At 41.6% G+C, this 21477-nt stretch overlaps 1 protein-coding gene across 5 annotated transcripts in view; it reads right to left on the bottom strand.

The window, feature by feature from the left end:
• The window catches only part of LOC123998616 (active breakpoint cluster region-related protein-like), a 263562-nt gene that overhangs the window by 177767 nt on the left and 64318 nt on the right, over window positions 1–21477 (bottom strand). For 4 of the 5 annotated variants that reach the window (XM_046303641.1, XM_046303639.1, XM_046303644.1 and 1 more), the window contains exon 2: window positions 2316–2494. In XM_046303641.1, coding sequence (XP_046159597.1) covers window positions 2316–2494 — 179 coding nt within the window. Of the gene's footprint in view, window positions 1–2315; window positions 2495–16072; window positions 16274–21477 lie in introns of those variants that run through there. The other variant, XM_046303642.1, reaches the window with a different exon arrangement.

A 21477-nucleotide genomic window follows, 5' to 3' on the forward strand; every position in this document is an offset into this window, starting at 1 on the left:
CAGCTGATTTGTACGGGTCCAGGTTTTGCAGCTCTTTCAGAACATCTGTGATCTGGATTTGGGTGAAGGAGACGCTGGGGAGCGGGCAAGTAGTTGCGGAGCTGTTGGCCGGGGTTGGGGTAGCCAGGAGGAAAGGGTGGCCAGCCGTAGAGAAATGCTTATTGAAATTTTCGATTTATCGGTGGTGACCGTGTCGCCTAGCCTCAGTGCAGTGGGCAGCTGAGAGGTGCTCTTGTTCTCCATGGACTTTACAGTGTCACAAAGCTAACCTTTCACTTTCCTAACTGACTGTGTGTATTGGTTCCTGACTTCCCTGAACAGTTGCATATCGCGGGGACTATTCAATGCTATCGCAGTCCGCCACAGAATGTTTTTGTGCTGGTCGAGGTCAGTAAGGTCTGGAGTGAACCAAGGGCTATATCTGTTCTTAGTTCTACATTTTTTGAAAGGGGCATGCTTATTTAAGATGGTAAGGAAATTATTTTTAAAGAACGACCAGGCATCCTCGACTGGCGGGATGAGGTCAATATCCTTCCAGGATACCTGGGCCAGGTCGATTAGAAAGGCCTGCTCGCAGAAGTGTTTTAGGGAGAGTTTGACAGTGATGAGGGGTGTTCGTTTGACCGTGGACCCATAGCGGATGCAGGCAATGAGGCAGTGATCGCTGAGATCCTGATTGAAAACAGTGGAGGTGTATTTGGAGGGCAAGTTAGTCAGGATAATATCTGAGGGTACCCATGTTTACGAATTTAAGGCAGCCAAAGGAGGTGAACTGATGGAATTACGTCTGCGGAACAGTCGTGGTGGTACCGCGGTGCGCCATGTTGACGAAGGGACCGGGCCAGATGGCGAAAGAGGTATTGTAGTTGTGGAAATTTCGTTTGCTAGCCGGGAGAGGAGCCTGGCATAGGGCTAACTTCGTGGCTGGGTCACTCAGTGGCAGCTAGCTAGCTGTGAGGATCAATGGTCCAGGGTTTACGGCAGAAATCTGGCATTGTAGTGGAGAAAAACAGTCCGAGGCTGGCAGGTATTATCCAGGCTAAAAAAAACGTCTGGTGCCTGAGCAGAGGGTATAGGCCGCGAGCAGTGTCTAACAATGACTAAATAGCTATTAACTTAGATAATTAGCTGGCTACCTTCTGATGAAAGTTTTGGCTATAGGGTCTAAAACAATAACAGATTCGTGTCACATTGAGTGAGGCAGGTTACCGGAAGGTATATTTAATTTTAAAATGGCAAAAGAGATTGAAAAATAAATTGGAATATATACAAAAAAGACGAAAAATTGAAAAAATAAACAAGAGGACAACAAACCAAGTCTGCACTGCTACGCCATCTTCATCTGAATTAGATGAACCCGCAGTAAGGTGTGTCATGACTGCTATCAGAGTTAACCTGGAGCCTAGATATGCTGGCCCCGGTGTCAAAGACTTCTTACACAAGAGCACTGCTTTGGACTCCCGGCTCAAGTCCCTACTGCACCTGCATGCTGCTGCTCGTCTGAGTCTACAATGAAATCACAGCAGAGATTGTGACCAATATACAACAGATATTTTATTTATTTTGTTAATGTGACATTTATTCATTAGTGATTTAACAATTAATTATAAAGCAATAATTGTAATTGTAATAATAGTGTCTGGGGAGTTGTTCACGACACAGGAGCAGGGAACCAAGTCAAAGGTCAAGGTCATAGAGGAGGAGGTGACCTCATACAGGGAAGTGGACTGTATTCCCCAGATGCTGATCCACTTACATGGTGCTGATCCACTTACAAGACCAAAGAGTTAATATAACCTCATGTTGCCATGTTAGCAAGGCATTACCTGGCTGTGCCTGGGACCTCTGTCCCGAGTGAAAGGCTATTCTCCACAGCAGCTGATATTGCCACAGCAAGCCGATCTGTGCTCACTGCAGATAAACTCATCTTCTTAAAGAAAAACTTGAAAAAATATAAACTTTTTATCAGATTTTCAAGTAACCACTCTTATGTGGTCCTATTTTGTCTAAGGCACTGCTATGTGACTTAATTTGGATATATGCTGCTGGACTATGCACTCTTGTTGAAATTCTGTTTTAATTGACTGTTTTATTTTCCGTTTTAAATGACTATTTTATTTCATGTTATAAGACAGACACTGCTTTTTTTGTTGTCCCTTTGTTTCCATCTGCTCCTGGGAATTCAAGCTACCCATGTTTACTATTATAATACATGGAAAATACCGAACTGTGACACCACCGTATCATACCGTGAGTTTTGTCGACTCTTTCACCCCTAGTGTCTGTGCGTAAACGCATGTGTGTATGGGACTCACCCCGGGCAGCAGGTCCTCTGGTGGGACAGGGGAGATGGCATCTCCATCCGGGCCGCATGCACACAGGCTGGGGGAGATGGTGGGGGACTCGTCTATGAAGGGCATGGTCTCTGAACCGTCCTGACTCTTATGATCCTCTGCTGCATCACCGTCATACCCGTCTGTGTTATAGTTGAAATCTGAAGGAGAGAGAGAAGGGTTAGGATACAGTGCATAAAGAATGATGGGAAACACAGACCCATGTTGAAGAGAGAGAGTAAGATGGAGAGGGTGGGGGGAGAGAGAGGGTGGGGGTGGGGGGAGAGGGTGGGGGAGAGGGTGGGGAGCGAGAGAGAGGGTGGGGGGAGAGGGTGGGGGGAGAGAGAGGGTGAGGGGTGGGGGGAGAGGGTGGGGGAGAGAGAGGGGAGGGGTGGGGGGGAGAGAGAGAGGGTGGGGGGGGGGAGAGGGTGGGGGGAGGGTGGGGCGAGAGAGAGGGTGGGGGGAGCGAGAGAGAGGGTGGGGGGAGCGAGAGAGAGGGTGGGGGGAGCGAGAGAGAGGGTGGGGGGGAGAGAGAGGGTGGGGGGAAGAGAGAGGGTGGGGGAAGAGAGAGAGGGTGGGGAAGAGAGAGGGTGGGGGGAGAGAGAGAGGGTGGGGGGAGAGAGAGAGGGTTGGGTGGGGGAGAGAGAGGGTGGACAATGAGAGGGTGGGGAAGAGGGAGAGGGTGGGGAAGCGAGAAGGGGAACTAATGTGGGAAATGTGTAGGCTGGACATTCTGGACAAGATAGATTGAACCTGCCCGAGAGAGCTGGACATTCTGGACAAGATAGATTGAACCTGCCCCAAAACAAGCTAGACACAGCTGAATGAATACTGTAGTGCAAAAACTAGTATGTTATCCAGGGCTATAGGCTACTACAGAATAACTACTACAATACAGAGCAGACATGGCATTACTAGATAACGCCATTCCTGAGGATACTTGAATAAGCATAAAAGCACATATAGTACCAGTCAAAGGTTTTAGCACACCTACTCATTCAAGGGTTTTTACCATTTTCGACATTGTAGAATAATAGTGAAAACATCAAAACCATGAAATAACACATATGGAATCATGTAGGAAGCAAAAAGTGTTGACATTCTTCAAAGTAGCCACCCTTTGCATTGATGACAGCTTTGCACACTCTTGGCATTCTCTCAACCAGCTTCATGTAGTTACCTGGAATTTATTTCAATTACTAGGTAGGTGTGCCTTGTTAAAAGTTCAATTGTGGAATTTTTTGCTTCTCAATGCATTTGAGCCAATCAGTTTTGTTGTGACAAGGTAGGGGTGATATACAGAATATACTGTAGCCCTATTTTGTAAAAGACCACGTCCATATTATGGCAAGAACAGCTAAATAAGCAAAGAGAAACGACAGTCCCATCATTACTTTAAGAAATGAAGGTCTGTCAATCCAGAAAATTTCAAGGACATTGAAAGTTTCTTCAAGTGCAGTCACAAAAACCATCAAGCGCTATGATGAAATTGGCTCTCATGAGGACCGCCACAGGAAAGGAAGACCCAGAGTTACCTCTGCTGCAGAGGATAAGTTCATTTGGGTTACCAGCCTCAGAAATTGCAGCACGAATCAATGCTTCAGAAAGTTCAAAACAGACACATCAACTGTGTGAAACCACTACTAAAAGACACCAATAAGAAAAAGAGACTTGCTTGTGCCAAGAAACATGAGCAATGGACATTAGACCGGTGGAAATCTGTCCTTTGGTCTGATGTGTCCAAATTTGAGATTTTTGGTACCAACAGCCGTGTCTTTGTGAGACGCAGAGTAGGTGAACGGATGATCTCCGCATGTGTGGTTCCCACCATGAAAGCATGGAGGAGGAGGTGTGATGGTGCTTTGCTGGTGGCACTGTCAGTGATTTATTTAGAATTCAAGGCACACACAACCAGCATCGCTACAACAGCATTCTGCAGCGATATGCCATCCCATCTGGTTTGCACTTAGTGTGACTATCATTTGTTTCTCAACAGGACAATGATCCAACACAAATCCAGGCTGTGTAAGTGCTATTTGAACAAGAAGGAGAGTGAGGAGTGCTGCATCAGATGACCTAGCCTCCACAATCACCCAACCTCAACCCAATTGAGATGGTTTGGGATGAGTTGGACTGCAGAGTGAAGGAAAAGCAACTTGAAAAGCAACTTGGAATGCTTTTCCAACAGTCTTTGAAGGAGTCTTGAAGTTCCTCCTTCAAGACTGTTTGAAAAGCATTCCAGGTGAAGCTGGTTGAGAGAATGCCAAGAGTGTGCAAAGCTGCCATCAAGGCAAAAGGTGGCTACTTTGAAGAATCTCATATAAAATATATTTTGATTTGTTTAACACTTTTTTGGTTACTACATGATTCCATGTGTGTTATTTCATGGTTTTGATGTCATCGCTAGTATTCTACAATATAGAAAATAGTCAAAATAAAGAAAAGCCCTTGAATGAGTAGGTGTGTCCAAACTTTTGACTGGTACTGTACATAAACAATGTACTGTTTTGTAAGATGTAACTAAGACTAAATGAAACTGTGGGTATTGGGTGCCTACAATACCCACTGTAGTGTGCATAGGTCTCAAGCCCATAGTAAGTCAATAGAGCTAACTGGCTAGCTACTACTGTTATCTTCTTGATGCACACATCCCATTAGCGGGATCATTGGTGTCAACATCCGCTGAATTGCAGAGCGCCAAATTCAAATTAAATTACTCAAAATATTTAATTTTCATGAAATCACAAGTGCAATATAGCAAAACACAGTTTAGCTTGTTGTTAATCCATCTGGCGTGTCAGATTTCAAAAAAGCTTTTCGGTGAAAGCATACCAAGCTTTTATGTAAGGACCTCTCTCTCTCAGCAGACAAAACATTACAAACAGCTAGCAGCCAAGTAGATTGGTCACGAAACTCAGAAAAGCAATAAAATGAATCGCTGACCTTTGATGATCTTCAGATGTTTGCACTCAAGAGACTCCCAGTTACACAATAAATGTTCCTTTTGTGCCATAAAGATTATTTTATATCCAAAATACCTCCATTTGGTTGGCGTGTTATGTTCAGAGATCCACAGGCTCGAGCGGTCACGACCGGCCAGACGAGAATTCCAAATAGTATCCGTAAAGTTCGTAGAAACATGTCAAACATTTTTTATAATCAATCCTCAGGTTGTTTTTACAATCTATAATCGATAATATTTCGACCGGGACTGTAGCTTCTTCAATAGGAGAGAAAGAGAAAATGTCTGCTCCAAACTGTTGCGCATGCAAAATGCTGCTGGCACCCTGCCATACAATGACGCGATGTGATCTTTCAAAATAAAAGCCTGAAACTATGTCTAAAGACTGTTCACAACATGTGGAAGCCATAGGAAAATGAATCTGGTTTATATCCCTTTAAATGGAGCGAAGGCAGGCAATGGAACAGAGAGCTTTCAGGAAAAACAGCACTTCCGGGTTGGATTTTCCTCAGGTTTTCGCCTGCAATATCAGTTCTGTTATACTAAGAGACAATATTTTGACAGTTTTGGAAACTTTAGAGTGTTTTCTATCCTAATTTGACAATTACATGCATATTCTAGATTCTGGGCCTGAGAAATAGTTTCATTTGGGTACGTTTTTCATCCAAACATCAAAATACTGCCCCCTACACTCAACAGGTTATCTAGCCAAATAATTGTTAGCTAGCTACCCACAAAGAATTGACATCTACCTTGGATACCATTGGTTTTAGTACATTTTTGCCTGTTATACTATCTAGTTAGCTACATTATTATAATTCACATATAGCTAGCTGATAGTTACAGTAAAACATTTGCCCCTGAACAGACAGTTAACCCACTGTTCTTAGGCCGTCATTGAGTTAAATAAAGGTAAAATAAAAAGATTTAAAAATGCTTTCTGTATATCTTGTTTCATCTCTATTGCCATTGTCCTGGCTAGATGGAGGAAGGTTCAGTAAATGGGTTCGTCCATTCTCAGTCAATATGGCTACGTGGCTTGGATAATGCACTTGGAGCATGAGAGTGTGGAGCATGGTAGTATGCATATTATTAATGTCTAGGCCCTTCAGCTAGAGAGACTCTCTGGCTAGAAAGCCTCTCTCCACAACACACAGTAGTATTGAAAGGATCTAGCTGTGACGACCAAATTGAAAATTAAAGCAGTGTCAGAGAGAATTTGAAATCCTCAGTGGCATATAGGCCTACATAGACAAGAGGCCTAATATGAACCAGACCCAGAGGGGCGGGACCAACCCATGTGTCAGTCACTGACGTGGTTGACAACACAGCTAATGGACCACCCACCTGTCACTCAACTACTAGGTCCTCCCCATACACCACAAGGGCTTGCCTGTGTTGCCATGCAACGCGCCATGCCATCTGTTGTGCTGGGTGACAAGGGCATGAGAGCCAGCTGACTGAGCACAGGGCTATAGAGCCATTCTAACTGCAGCCATATGGCTTTATATGCTTCATTAAGCACTGCTTATTCAAAACATAAACCTTCTGTATATGACTGGTAAATTCAGACTCATGTGAAGCCCTATGGACCCTTTTATATTCCACAGTGTAAATCTTAATACAGCATCATTGATTTGTAATAAAACGTGAGGCCAGCAGCCTGTCATCGTTGCCAGTATTGGCTATTAAAATATTTCCATTGTGGTGTCTGGAAAGTAAAATATGTCAAGGAAAATCACATGACGGGAGTTTACTTATTTTGTACATAATGTTGCTGCCACCATCTCTTATGACCAAAAATAACTTCTGGACATCAGAACAGAGTTTTACTAACCTCGAACTTGAAGAAGCTGTAGACCACACCATCTACCAAGAGAGTTCTCATCTATATTATTCGAAGACGTCTACTTACCACCAAACTGATGCTGGCACCAAGACTGCACTCAAACAACTCTAATAAGACCATAAGCAAACAAGAAAATGCTCCTCCAGAAGCGATGCTCCAAACTGCCGGGGACTTTAATGCAGGCAAACTTAAATCAGTTTTACCTCATTTCTACCAGCATGTAACATGTGCAACCAGAGGAAATAAAACTCTTGACCAACATTACTCCACACACAGCTCTTCACCGCACTCCATTTGGAAAATTCTTAGCATAATTATATCCTCCTGATTCCTGCTTAAAAGTAAAAACTAAAGCAGGAAGTACATGCAACTTGCTCAATACGGAAGTGGTCAGATGACACGGATGCTACGCTATAGGACTGTTTTGCTAGCACAGACTGGAATATTATGTTCCAGAATTCATCCAATGGCATTGAGGAGCATACCACCTCAGTCACCGGCTTCATCAATCGCTGCATGGACGACGTCGTCCCCACAGTGACCGTACGTACTAGAGGTCGACCTAAGACGATTTTTAAACACCGATACCGATTATTGGAGGACCAAAAAAAGTCAATACCGATTATTGAAGATAGATAGATACGCACTTGTAATAATGACAATTACAACAATATTGAATTAATAATGAACACTTATTTTAACTTAAAATAATACGTAAATAATATCTATTTAGTCTCAAATAAATAAGCATTCAATTTGTTTTAAATAATGCAAAAACATAGTGTTGGAGAAGAAAGCAAAATTGTAATATGTGCCATGTAAAAAAAAAACGTTTAAGTTCCTTGCTCAGAACATGAGAACATATGAAAGCTGGTGGTTCCTTTTAACATGAGTCTTCAATATTCCCAGTTAAGAAGTTTTAGGCTGTAGTTATTATAGGAATTATGACACGTCGACTTTTTCTCTCTATACCATTTGTATTTCATTTACCTTTGACTATTGGATGTTTTTATAGGCACGTTAGAATTACCAGCCTAATCTCAGGAGTTGTTAGGTTTGAAGTCATAAACAGCGCTGTGCAGCAAGCATTGCTAAAAGCTGCTGGCAAATGCAGTAAAGTGCTGTTTGAATGAATGCTTACGAGCCTGCTGCTGCCTACCACCACTCAGTCAGACTGCTCAATCAAATATCAAATCATAAATTTAATTATAATAATCACAAGAAATACGAGCTTTTGGTCATTAATAGTCAAAACCCGGAAACTATAATTTTGAAAACAAAATGTTTATTCTTTCAGTGAAATACAGAACTGTTACGTATTTTATCAAACGGGTGGCATCCATAAGAATTTCTTTTAACTAAATATCTAAAAAAATATTTTGCTGTTACATTGCGTTTTGTTAAACATCACCCGTTTCAATGTTATTGTCATAATTGCGTCAAAAAATGAAATGATATCAAAAAATTTGTTAAAATCTGTGTGGAAGAACTATTTTGACTAGACCTGCGTAAAACAGCTGCAACACTCCTTAAAGACTTCCAGACTGCAACATCAGTACAAAGACTGTTCGTCGGAAGCTTTATTAAATGAGTTTCCATAGCCGAACAGCTGCACTCATGCCTAATATCACCTTGCGCAATGCCAAGCGTCGGCTAGAGGGGTGTAAATATCGCCGCCATTGGACTCCGGAGCAGTGGAAAAATGTTCTCTGGAGCAATGAATCACACTTCACCATCTGGCAGAGCCCTGACCTCAACCCTGTTTCAGCATGACACTGCCCCTGTGCACAAAGCAGGGTCCATTCAGAAATTATTTGCAAGATCGAACTGACCTCAACCCTTTCCAACTCCTTTGGGATGAATTGGAACACAGACTGCGAGCCATGCCTAAATCCCCCAACGTCAGTGCCCAAACTCACTTAATTTTTTTTATTTTTTATTTCACCTTTATTTAGCCAGGTAGGCTAGTTGAGAACAAGTTCTCATTTGCAACTGCGACCTGGTCAAGATAAAGCAAAGCAGTGCGACACAAACAACAACACAGAGTTACACATGGAATAAACAAAACACACAGTCAATAATACAGTAGAAAAAATGTTCTAATGCTAATGCTCTTGTGGCTGAATGGAAGCAAGTGCCCGCAGCAATGTTCCAAAATCTAGTGGAAAGCCTTCCGGGAAGAGTGGGAGGCTGTTATAGCAGCAAAGGGGGGACCAAGTTCATATTAATAGCCATGATTTTGGAATGAGATTTGAGGTCAACATAGGATTATGTACACTACATGACCAAAACTATCGTTATGTTACGAAGTTACAGTCCAAAGTATCACATAGCCCAAATGTATTCTCTTTCCTTATATTATCTACAGAGTTAGAGGCCTGCATGCTTGGGAGTGAATCGCCATATCATCAGACAGAGCTACATGAAGATGGAGAATGGATAACGGCCTCAAAGATAAATAGATAGTCAAACATTCCCAACATTCCCCGCTCTTCCAGAATTCCCAGTTGGAAGATTCATAGAATAAGCTGAAAATCCAGTCTAATTTGTGGACTGCCACCTCCTACCCATCATGGTGTATCCAGTGGGAGGAGGTTGAGGGGATTGGGGTGAATGTAGGTCAGCCAGTTGGCCTATGCTCTCTCGCTCTCCTCTATCACGACACTGCCTGCAGCTCTCCAACACACACAAACACGCTGGCCTTTACTGTCGGTCTCCACCGCTCTCCGTTTTTAGGTTTGCCGGTCTGTCTGTGTTTCTATCTGTGTGTTCCCATTTGCATGTTCTTTGCTGTGTGTGTGTTCCTTTGTGTCTGTGTGTGTCTATCCGTGTGTGCTGGTTTGTGTCTGTGCGCGCGCGTCTATGTTTCTATCTGTGTGTGGAAATTTCTGTAGGTGTGTTAGTGCTGAGCGATTAACTGAAATATCTGTTCTTTTTCAGTTTTTAAACTACTCTGTGATTCATGAGCTGAAAGAAAAGATGACATTTTCCATTATTTCTCTCAAATTTAGTGCACACATTTGTTTACATCCCTGTTAGTGAGCATTTGATCCTTAGTCAAGACAATCCATCCACCTGACAGATGTGACATATCAAGAAGCTGATTACGCAGCATGATCATTACACAGGTGCTCATTGTGCCGGGGACAATAAAAGGCCACTAAAATGTGCGGATTTATCGCAACACAATGTCACAGATATCTCAAGTTTTGAGGGAGCATGTAATTGGCACATCAGAGCTGTTGCCAGAGATTTTAATGTTCGTACCATAAGTTGCCTCCGTCATTTTTGAAAATTTGGCAGAACGTCCAACCGGCTTCACAACCGCAGACCACGGGACAATATTCCACATAATTACCACGTTTTATGTGCTAAACTAAACTAATGACCATAATCCATTGCGCATCTACTTGTCCGGTCTGTTTTATTTTTAAGCATGCTATGGAAGAGACACAAGAATGTGAGAATGTGAGATGATACAGAGAACAGCTGTTACTTTGCGAGATATCTCTGACTTAGATAATGTTTTTCCAGGTAGTGGTCTACACTCCCAACTCTGTCCAGCTCTCAACTTACTCTTGAAAGTTGTAATAGTAGAATGCACAAGGTGCAATTTCGACATTAGATAGTACATCATCAGCTTTCCTCATCACGTCAGTCACTGCATACCTTCGAGAGCTATTTATAATTTGTAAGAAATGTCCAGATCAACTAGCCCATGTCAGCTCATGTTTTTTAGTTTGTTTTTTTAGCCCATAGATTTTGTTGTAATGTTTGTGTCACTCAAATATCACATGAACACACATTAGACATGGCAAAATGTATAAAATTGCAAGAACATTAGCTTTATAACTGCACAATTCTCTGCACCCCATGACAAAATATGTAGAATTATAGGAAATTGAGCTTCTTTTTTCCTCTCAACCAACAAGAGGGGTGTGAACAGTTTGTCATTAAAAGTGCTTGTTCCCATAGAAATAGACACGGGGGGAGCAGGATGTTCCCCAATGCTGGAAGGGGGGCTTGGAAACCCCTGATCTGTGATTGATAGTTGGTATTCAGCAGTCATAAAAGTATGCCTTATTTACTTTGAAGAAGTACAAAATAGGGATTTTGTCAGACAGCAGACGCAGCAGCTCTATGGAGATGAGATGATTACTTGGAATGATCAAATAAAACAAATGTAATATATACTACACAATAACTGAAATATTTTATAAAAGTGAAGTGAATAAATGATGGTTAACAAGTGAGCCGTAATGGGCAGTCACTACCATCATGGGACTTTTATTAATCGTTTTATTCTGTGTTATGGAATTCAACCCACATATTGCATAGTGCATTTAATGTAAAATAAATAAATAAATAATTTAGAACCGAAACAACCTCAAAAAGCACTGACTAGCATGTGTGTATGTGACTTTTATATGTCTCAATAAAAGTTATTGAGTGAGTGTGGAAGTTTTTTTAATTTCACATTTATTTAAGCTGGTAGGCAAGTTGAGAACAAGTTCTCATTTACATTTGTGACCTGGCCAAGATAAAGTAAAGCAGTTCGACACATACAACAACACGGAGTAAAACAAACATACAGTCAATAATACAGTAGAAATATAAGTCTATATACGATGTGAGCAAATGAGGTGAGATAAGGGAGGTAAAAAGGCAAAAAAAAGACCATGGTGGCGAAGTAAATACAATATAGCAAGTAAAACACTGGAATGGTAGATTTGCAGTGGAAGAATGTGCGAAGTAGAAATAAAAATAATGGGGTGCAAAGGAGCTAAATAAATAAATACAGTAGGGGAAGCGGTAGTTGTTTGGGCTAAATTATAGATGGGCTATGTACAGGTGCAGTAATCTGTGAGCTGTTCTGACAGCTTAAAGCTAGTGAGGGAGAAAAGTGTTTCCAGTTCCAGAGATTTTTGTAGTTCGTTCCAGTCATTGGCAGCAGAGAAATGGAAGGATAGGCGGCCAAAGAAAGAATTGGTTTTGGGGGTGTCTAGAGAGATATACCTGCTGGAGCACGTGGAACAGGTGGGTGCTGCTATGGTGACCAGCGAGCTGAGATAAGGGGGGACTTTACCTAGCAGGGTCTTGTAGATGACCTGAAGCCAGTGGGTTAGGCGACGAGTACGAAACAAGGGCCAGCCAACGAGAGCGTACAGGTCGCAGTGGTGGGTAGTATATGGGGCTTTGGTGACAAAACGGAAGGCACTGTGATAGACTGCATCCAATTTGTTGAGTAGGGTATTGGAGACTACTTCGGTGATGTCATTTACAAAATAATGGATCGGTAGGATGGTCAGTTTTACGAGAGTATGTTTGGCAGCATGAGTGAAGGATGCTTTGTTGCGAATAGGAAGCCGATTCTAGATTTAACTTTGGATTGGAGATGTTTGATGAAGTCTGGAAGGAGAGTTTACAGTCTAACCAGACACCTAGGTATTTGTAGTTGTCCACATATTCTAAGTCAGAACCGTCCAGAGAAGTGATGCTGGACGGGCGGGCAGATGCAGGCCGCGATCGGTTGAAGAGGATGCATTTAGTTTTACTTGTATTTAAGAGCAGTTGGAGGCCACGGAAGGAGAGTTTTATGGCATTGAAGCACTTCTGGAGGGTTGTTAACACAGTGTCCAAAGAAGGGCCAGAAGTATACAGAATGGTGTCGTCTGCGTAGATGTGGATCAGAGACTCACCAGCAGCAAGAGCGACAATCATGGTCACAATCATCTTCTGTTTAACTGATTATCCTAATTAGGCATGTGTAGCTGTGACAGATAGACAGGGCTAACCTAGAAATGTCTGCCTGAGTGCCTGGGAAACACTCATTAAGAGGCTTCTTCATTAAGGAAAAATTAAGTGAACAATTGTGACCAGTTCCCAGAAAGGCTGTGTGTGTGTACGTCTGGCACTGCTCTGTGTTCAGATAAAACATACAGGCTTCCGGACTCCCGAGTGGCGCAGCGGTGTAACGCACCGCATTGCAGTACTCGAGGCGTCACTTCAGACCTAGGTTAGATCCCGGGCTGTGTCACAACCGGCCGTGATCAGGAGTCCCATAGGGTGGCGCACAATTGGCCCAGCGCCGTCCGGGTTAGGGGAGGTGGCAGGGGGGGATTTACTTGACTCATCGCGCTCTAGCGAATCCTTGTGGCTGACCTCGGGCGCCTGCAGGCTGACCTGGGTCGTCAGGTGAACAGAGTTTCCTCCGACACATTGGTGCAGCTGGCTTCCGGGTTAAGTGGGCGGGTGTTAAGAAGCACGGTTTGGCGGGTTATGTTTCGGAGGACGCATGACTCGACCGTCGCCTCTTCCGAGCCCGTTGGGGAGTTGCAGCGATGAGACAAGATCGAAATTGGGGAGAATAAAGAAAGTGTAGTAGGTCAAGGAGATAAAGATGTCCGCCATAAACAACCATAAAATCCCAGTAAACACTGAGCTGGTGCATCACTAATTCATTGTATGGTAAAGGCCAGAGGGAAAGGCCACTGAGAGAGACTGGCCTTTATCTGTAGTGATGGACTACTAAAACAACAGGGCAGAGAGAGACTGGCCTTTATCTGTAGTGATGGACTACTAAAACAACAGGGCAGAGAGAGGTGCTAGAACAGAGCTGGTTGAAGCACTGCACTGAAAGAGACAATTCTGAAACCAACACACATTGTAGAGCTAGGCTCACTAATACAAACAAATTCAGTGAACAGTAGTACCATTCCTAAAGAGAATCCAAGTCCGGAGCAGTTAAATTACTTCAGGACCTCTAATGGTCAACAGAGACATGAGTCCAACTAACTAAAAGGAGAAAACACATCGCACCAAATTACAGTCTGCCGTTTGTCTTCATTCAATCGCTTGCTGAAGGAGCGGTGGGTTTTAGGGACCACCCTGTCGGTGGCGTCTGACTGCTGAATTCGCCCATTTCTACATGTAGAGTCTCTTTGCAAATTATGGGCGGAAAACCCAACCGGTGTGTCCGTGCCTTAAGTCCATGAGACCTTGGTCCGACTGTGCCAATGATGCAGGAGTGCCCACATTGTGTAATTACTGAGGCAGAATGTACTTACGGTTTAGTCAAGCAATAGATCTGTTGTCTACTCAAACTGAAAATCTATTCTAAAGCTTACTGAGGCATTCTCCAACTATTCTGATTTATCATCTTGCAACAGCAGTTGTATTCAGAACATCAAAATGTGCATCCCTCATTCTAGACATTTCTCACAAGAATGACAAAGTGTAAGCATATCAGTTATTTCGTTTTCAACAGTTAATTTCAATTAATTTCAACACAAGGGGAGAAATAGCCTCAGAAACCCATTGTGTATATACAGTTAGAGGCCATTCTCTGTAGGCTAACATAGCAAGGAGGCTGTGTGTGAAATTCAGGAAGAGGAGGAAGAGAGTCAATAATCGTAGCGCTCTGTGTGCATTAACAAATTACAAATGCAAACAGGGAAGAGGAAGACAGGTGGAGCGTGAAGAATGATTACCTTTCTAGTGAAGAGATAGAGAAGTGATACGCCTATAGTCTACCTTTGTACTTTATACAAGCAAAATACCATTTACAGAAGGCAGCTGTGCAATGAGTGGTGAAAACTGAAAACGGGTCAGTCCACTTAACACAGGCCCTGGCCCCTTCCCCAAGCGCTCAGTGGTAATAACAGCCTTCCCAAAGGACACACACACACAAACATCCGCTCTCTCTCTCTCACACACACACACACACACACACACACACACACACACACACACACACACACACACACACACACACACACACACACACACACACACACACACACACACACACACACACACACACACACACACACACACACACACACACACACACACACAATCAGCTAATGCTTTCTGACAATCTAATCTCCCCCATTGCCAACACGCACAAAATCAATACTCTCCTATGTCTGTCAGTCGGTCAATGAGGGATTCTCCAGTTGAGTGGCGACATACTTACCCAGGCAAGTCTAACCTGCGATTACTTTTCAATGGAGTAGATAAGTACTACCCCTGAGACTGACAGGTTTAGATGGGCCAACTTTAACATGAACGAAACACAACTGACATGCTATTACATGACAACGTCACGTAAGAGGATCAACTCTCCCAACTGAAGATGGTAATTTTATAGAGAAAACAGACAGGTCCATCATTTATGGCACCCTTCATGGAAATGAGCTAAAATGTATAAAATAAATTATACAAATACTGATCAATATCGCATGCAATTATTTATTTTTGTATTATATTTTATACTAATGCAATTGCTCAGAGAAATAGATTTAGTTTAAGTAATACAAAAAAACAAAGATCTGGGTAATGGGGCCCTTGTTAAGAACCAAGACAATAAAACTAAGCACTAATCAAAATCCACAAAGAAATGGTTAATTGATCACAAAATCAATATTTTTCCAATGGCCATCTCAGTCTCTGGACATGAATCCAAATGAAAAATGTGGTTTGAACTGAACAGGGCGTCTGAATCTGGAAGGATTCTGTATGGAGGCGTAATGGTCCAAGACAACAAGGGTGCCAATCATTTTGACCTCTGTATTTGAAGAATAAAATAAATATTACGTGTTAAAGAAAAAAAAAAATTTGAGCAAATGTATTAGTATAAAATAATACAAGTAAAACTTTTTTTTTGCATACAATATAGCTCAGTGTTTGTATTATTTTTAATTATTTAACAGACTTTTTTGCTAATCTTTATCAAGGGTGCCAATAATTATGGACCTGACCTTACACAAGGGTCACAAATCTCACCATTCAGAATGCCCACATAATAGCACCTCCATTCCAGAAGTTAAAATACAATTTCAATAAAATGCCAGGAAGGCATGAAATACATTGACTACAGGCAGAAATGGACAGACAACACAGATAAACACAGTGAACCAACTTTACCATGATGATCGTGGGGTGAGATGAGCGAACGAATGGCGCACACAGCCTCAAAGAAAAAAGCCATATGTCCTTAACTTCGGTCACTTCAACGCAACAAACGAAATCATCCGATCAACCTCAACACTCTATACCAAATCCACATAGGCAGTCCCCCGCACTGAACTCAAAACACACACAGTTGAAAACACACTCCACAGCACAGGGCTCAGCATAGGAGTAAAACCAGTGAGGTTTGTTTCAAATGGCCCTCATTCAAATTCCCATAGTCAAAGAGCTCAGGAGGAAACACACACAACCCTAAATGTTGTCTTCCCATCTCTGATGTGAAACACCACAGCCTCAGTCAGTTCCTCTAACATAAGTCACCTGGTATAACCTTGGAATAGTCCTGATATTACCAGCACTAAAACACACACACACACACACACACACACACTGTAGTCCTGATATTAGCAGCACTATTACAGTGACGTAGGTCAGAGGGCCATAGTAAATCATTGAATCAGTCAGTGAATTACATTAACAGTACAGTGTTTCCTCTCTCCACTGACTGCCTCTGATAGGGAAACAAAAGATTTACAACAGCGACAGTACAGTAAATGACAATGTTGCTATAGGAAACATGCCATGTCATGCAAACACGGCATGAGCATACATACAGATTCATCTTCAATTCATGTGATTTAATGACTCACAATTGTATGTGTCACAGTGATCACAAACAATGGATGATTATTGGATTTAAAGCCAAGTTAACAAGTCATTAGAGTGTATTGTGTAACATTCCCATTACATTCCCTTTGCAGTTTGATATCATGTCTACTATGATGACTGGAAAACCACTCCTGAAACCAAAAGCCACTGTGTGTGTACTATAGAGTATCTGTGGGGATCAGAGCTGCTTTGAATAGCCAACAGGCAGTCATTTGTGTGATAGTGTGTTACACTCACTCTCTCCCTCTAAAATGACTTTCACTGTTGGTTTCCCTAAGGTAGCTCCAGTTGGACACAGTGCTCAGGGAAGGAAATAAGCGAGGGACTGAATGGAATACGTGCATACTGGATAACACAAAAACACACAGGCCACATAATCTGTAGTATCTGAAGAATGCCTATAGATGTAGACCAAGTAGATAAGAGCTGTGTGTGGAGTTGAGAGGTCACTCATTAGAACGCCTTTTAATCAATATAATCAATGGCCTATCTGTATTCTCTGATTAAATTCATGCAGCAGCGTGTGTGTGTGTGTGTGTGTGTGTGTGTGTGTGTGTGTGTGTGTGTGTGTGTGTGTGTGTGTGTGTGTGTGTGTGTGTGTGTGTGTGTGTGTGTGTGTGTGTGTGTGTGTGTGTGTGTGTGTGTGTGTGTGTGTGTGTGTGTGTGTGTGTGTGTGTGTGTGTGTGTGTGTGTGTGTGTGTGTGTGTGAGATTGAAGCTTCTATTTTGATCAATGAGATCCCTGCTAATGGGCTGATAATCACAGTAACATGGAGGTCTTGTACTTAAAAAAAAAATGTATTTATCCTTTATTTAACCAGGTAGGCCAGTTGAGAACAAGTTCTCATCTACAACTGTGACCTGGTCAAGATAAAGCAAAGCGACACAAACAACAACACCGAGTTACAAATGGAATAAACAAACGTACAGTCAATAACACAATATGAAGAAAAAAAATCTATTCAGTCTGCAAATGAGGTAAGACTAGGGAGCTAAGGCAATAAATAGGTCGTACTGGCAAAGTAATTAGAATTTAGCAATTAAACACTAGAGTGATAGATGTGCAGAAGATGAATGTGCAAGTGGAGATACTGGGGTGCAAAGGAGCAAAAAATATAAATATGGGGGTGAGGTAGTTGGATGGCCTATTTACAGATGGGCTATGTACAGGCGCAATAATCTGTAAGCTGCTCTGACAGCTGGTGCTTAAAGTTAGAGGGAGATATGAGTCTCCAGCTTCAGTGATTTTAGCAATTCGTTCCAGTCATTGGCAGCAGAGAACTGGAAGGAAATGCGGCCAAATGAGGAATTGGTTTTGGGGGTGACCAGTGAAATATAATTGCTGGAGCGCGTGTTACGAGTGGTGGCTGCTATGGTGACCAGTGAGCTGAGATAAGGCAGGGCTTTACCTAGCAAAGACTTATACATGACCTGGAGCCAGTGGGTTTGGTAACGAATATGAAGCGAGGACCAGCCAATGAGAGCATACAGGTCGCAGTGGTGGGTAGTATATGGGGCTTTGGTGACAAAACGGATGGCACTGTGATAGACTGCATCCAATTTTCTGAGTAGAGTGTTGGAGGCTATTTTGTAAATTACATCACTGAAGTCCAGGATCGGTAGGATGGTCAGTTTTATGAGGATATGTTTGGCAACATGAGTGAAGGATGCTTTGCAAAATAGGAAGCCAATTCTAGATTTCATTTTGGATTGGAGATGCTTAATGTGAGTCTGGAAGGAGAGTTTACAGTCTAACCAGACAGTTTGTTTACAGTCTAGTGTGTGATGAAGACATGCTGAAAGGGATCTAATACTCAACAGCCTCACACTGTGGGCCCCATTCGTCAGGCTTCAAATTATACTGTTCCAAATCAACCCCTGGCACCTAGTCCCAACCCCCTAGAATACCTACTTCATGTAAATACGATGGGTATGAGCAATAAGGTTATTTCTATAAACTGGAGTACCAGTGAGCATTTATTGTAGTGGACTGTTTGGAACAGTAACAAATTCATTCATAATAATATGCCTTTTCTTTATGCGAATACATTAAGATATTCACATATACCCTTTCTCATGTTTGGAGTCTTCACAGATTTGACAAAAAAAATAGTGTTACATAATACTTTTCTTTCATTAAATGTATGATACTGCTGTCATTATATATCATATACTAAGCATTTAACTACTGAATTACAAATTGAGCTTGATCCTGTAAAATTCACTATTTCGTTTGGCGATCTTGGCAGTGCACTGTAACCTCTCTGTTACTATGTGAAAACAGTTTTCATGGACACACATATCCAAAATAATGTCTGGATTGCAAAATCAAATGCTTCTAACAGAACGTGTAACTTTACCAAGATGAATCAAACAAAAATCGATGCGGTCATTGACAGGGTTCTTCAATAATTACGCATAATAGTTGATTGATGCTCATTTGATGTCTCGCTGTTTAGTTAGGAAATTATCACACAGCATCAGCTGATTCAGGTAAGGATGTGTGAGATACTGCACATGATTGAACAACAGCCAAAGTGAGGGAATTAATGTTGATCTGGAGAATTGACAGAACCTTTTGGTGTCTATATTGTTACGGCGGTCAAGATAATGTCATGGATATTATGTCAAGAGGTAAGATTACGGTCCATGTATGTTCTGATCATTTGTTTTCCAAGGTAAAACTGAGCAATCAGGAATGTGAAAAGGGCTTGTTTATTCGTTTTTGCATATAAAACCAAAAAAAACACCTTGATATTTTTATTTTCACATGTGGTTGGGGTTAAATATGGAATGCCTATCATTGGTTAAGTGCACAGCCAACAGGTCCTGTCCTTTCAGTTCATCCTTCTAACTCCATTCTATGAATCTATTCATTAACGTCATTGGGATAGGGGGCAGTATTTTCACATCCAGATGAAAAGCGTGCCCAAAGTAAACTAGGATATGCATATAATTGGTAGATTAAGATAGAAAACTCTACAGTTTCTAAAACTGTTAAATGTCCGAGTATAACATAACTTATTTGGCAGGCGAAACCCAGAGGACAAACCATCCATGACAAAAAAAAATTGAGGTCACTGTGTTTTCAATTGGTTTTCTATGGGAAACTATATTTATGAGGAACCTGGTTGCAGTTCCTATGGCTTCCACAAGATGTCAGTCTAAAAATTGGTTGATGTTTTTCTTTTGAGAAATGAAGAAGTAGTGCTGTTCATTGTGAGTGTCAATCCAAGTAGACTCTTCTGTTTTGTGTGCATGACCAGGAGCTCGCTCCACACTGTTTTTATCTGCTATTTTACACAGTATATTCAGTCTTAAATGTTATTGATTATTTACATTTTAGGATATCTAAGGTTGGATTAGGAACGTTGTTTGTAATGTTTGGACCAAGTTAACAGGTAACTTATTAGATACTTTGTAGTCATGTTGGGCAAGTTGGAACCAGTGTATTTCTGAATCAAACGCGCCAAATAAATTGACATTTTGGGGATATAAATAAGGAATTTATTGAACAAAAGGACCATTTGTGATGTTTCTGGGACCTTTCGGAGTGCAAACAGAAGAAGATCTTCAAAAGGTAAGGCATTTTTTATATCACCATCTCTGACTTTTGTGTCGCATCTGCCTGGTTGAAAAATATTTTTCATGTGTTGGTATGGGGGGCGCTGTCCTCAGATAATCACATGGTTTGCTTTCGCAGTAAAGCCTTTTTGAAATCTGACACGTTGGCTGGATTAACAACAAGTTAAGCTTTATTTTGATGTATTGTACTTGTGATTTTATGAAAGTTCAATATTTATAGAAATTTAACTTAAGTTGGCGATCTGCAATTTCACAGGATGTTGTCGAGGTGAGACGCTAGCTGATCCGAAAGAAGTTAATCGATTATTAGCTGCCCATACCATGCCACAGTTACAAGGTAAGATTCCTCAATTTCTGCATAAGATTTAGTGTGTATTTACTTATTAATTAACTGGATGTGAGGAATCAGGTAAATGCAATTGAGCTTATCCCCTTGTTTCCCCTATTCCTCCCCTCCCTCTCAAAGCACATAGTGGGAGAAGAGTGAAGGTTCCTCCCCTCAAGCTACAATGCACTTTGAAGGAGAGCCAAGGAGTGGAGGAAAAAGGACAGAAGAAGCAAGAAGTAGACGGCTAGTTTTCAGACACAGACAATTCTTGAAGAGTTTACGGATTATAATGATTTTATTATTGATAATTATTATTGTCAATGATTTTACTGACAAAACACAGTGTTATTGTATTATATCAACTATTAAAACATATATAAATGCTGATTAACTTTTTCATTCTTCAGCAGTGTTTAGCATGGCTATAACTGATAGAGAATTTGACAAAAGCACAAAAAGACCTGGCAACTAGGCATGAAGGAAACATGCGGTGGCCATGTTTCTTGTGACATTTTGAATGACATGTAAATATTTGATTGTTGCTAGGTGGAGTTACAGTCTCATTGTGCCTACCTAGACTTTTTTTTTTAACTACACATATGAAGCTGCAAGAAAATCAGATTTCAATATATATCCAAAACATTTTGAAAATGTTGACCCCTTTATTTATAGAAAGACCCATTCACCCCATTTTGCTCTCGGATAGATGGAATGTTCTGCATATTGGACACAATTATCTAACTGTTACAGATCAACAGGGTCCATCTGGAAGTCAAGCA

The sequence above is a fragment of the Oncorhynchus gorbuscha genome, linkage group LG16, assembly GCF_021184085.1.
Source record: "Oncorhynchus gorbuscha isolate QuinsamMale2020 ecotype Even-year linkage group LG16, OgorEven_v1.0, whole genome shotgun sequence".
NCBI lineage: Eukaryota > Metazoa > Chordata > Actinopteri > Salmoniformes > Salmonidae > Oncorhynchus > Oncorhynchus gorbuscha.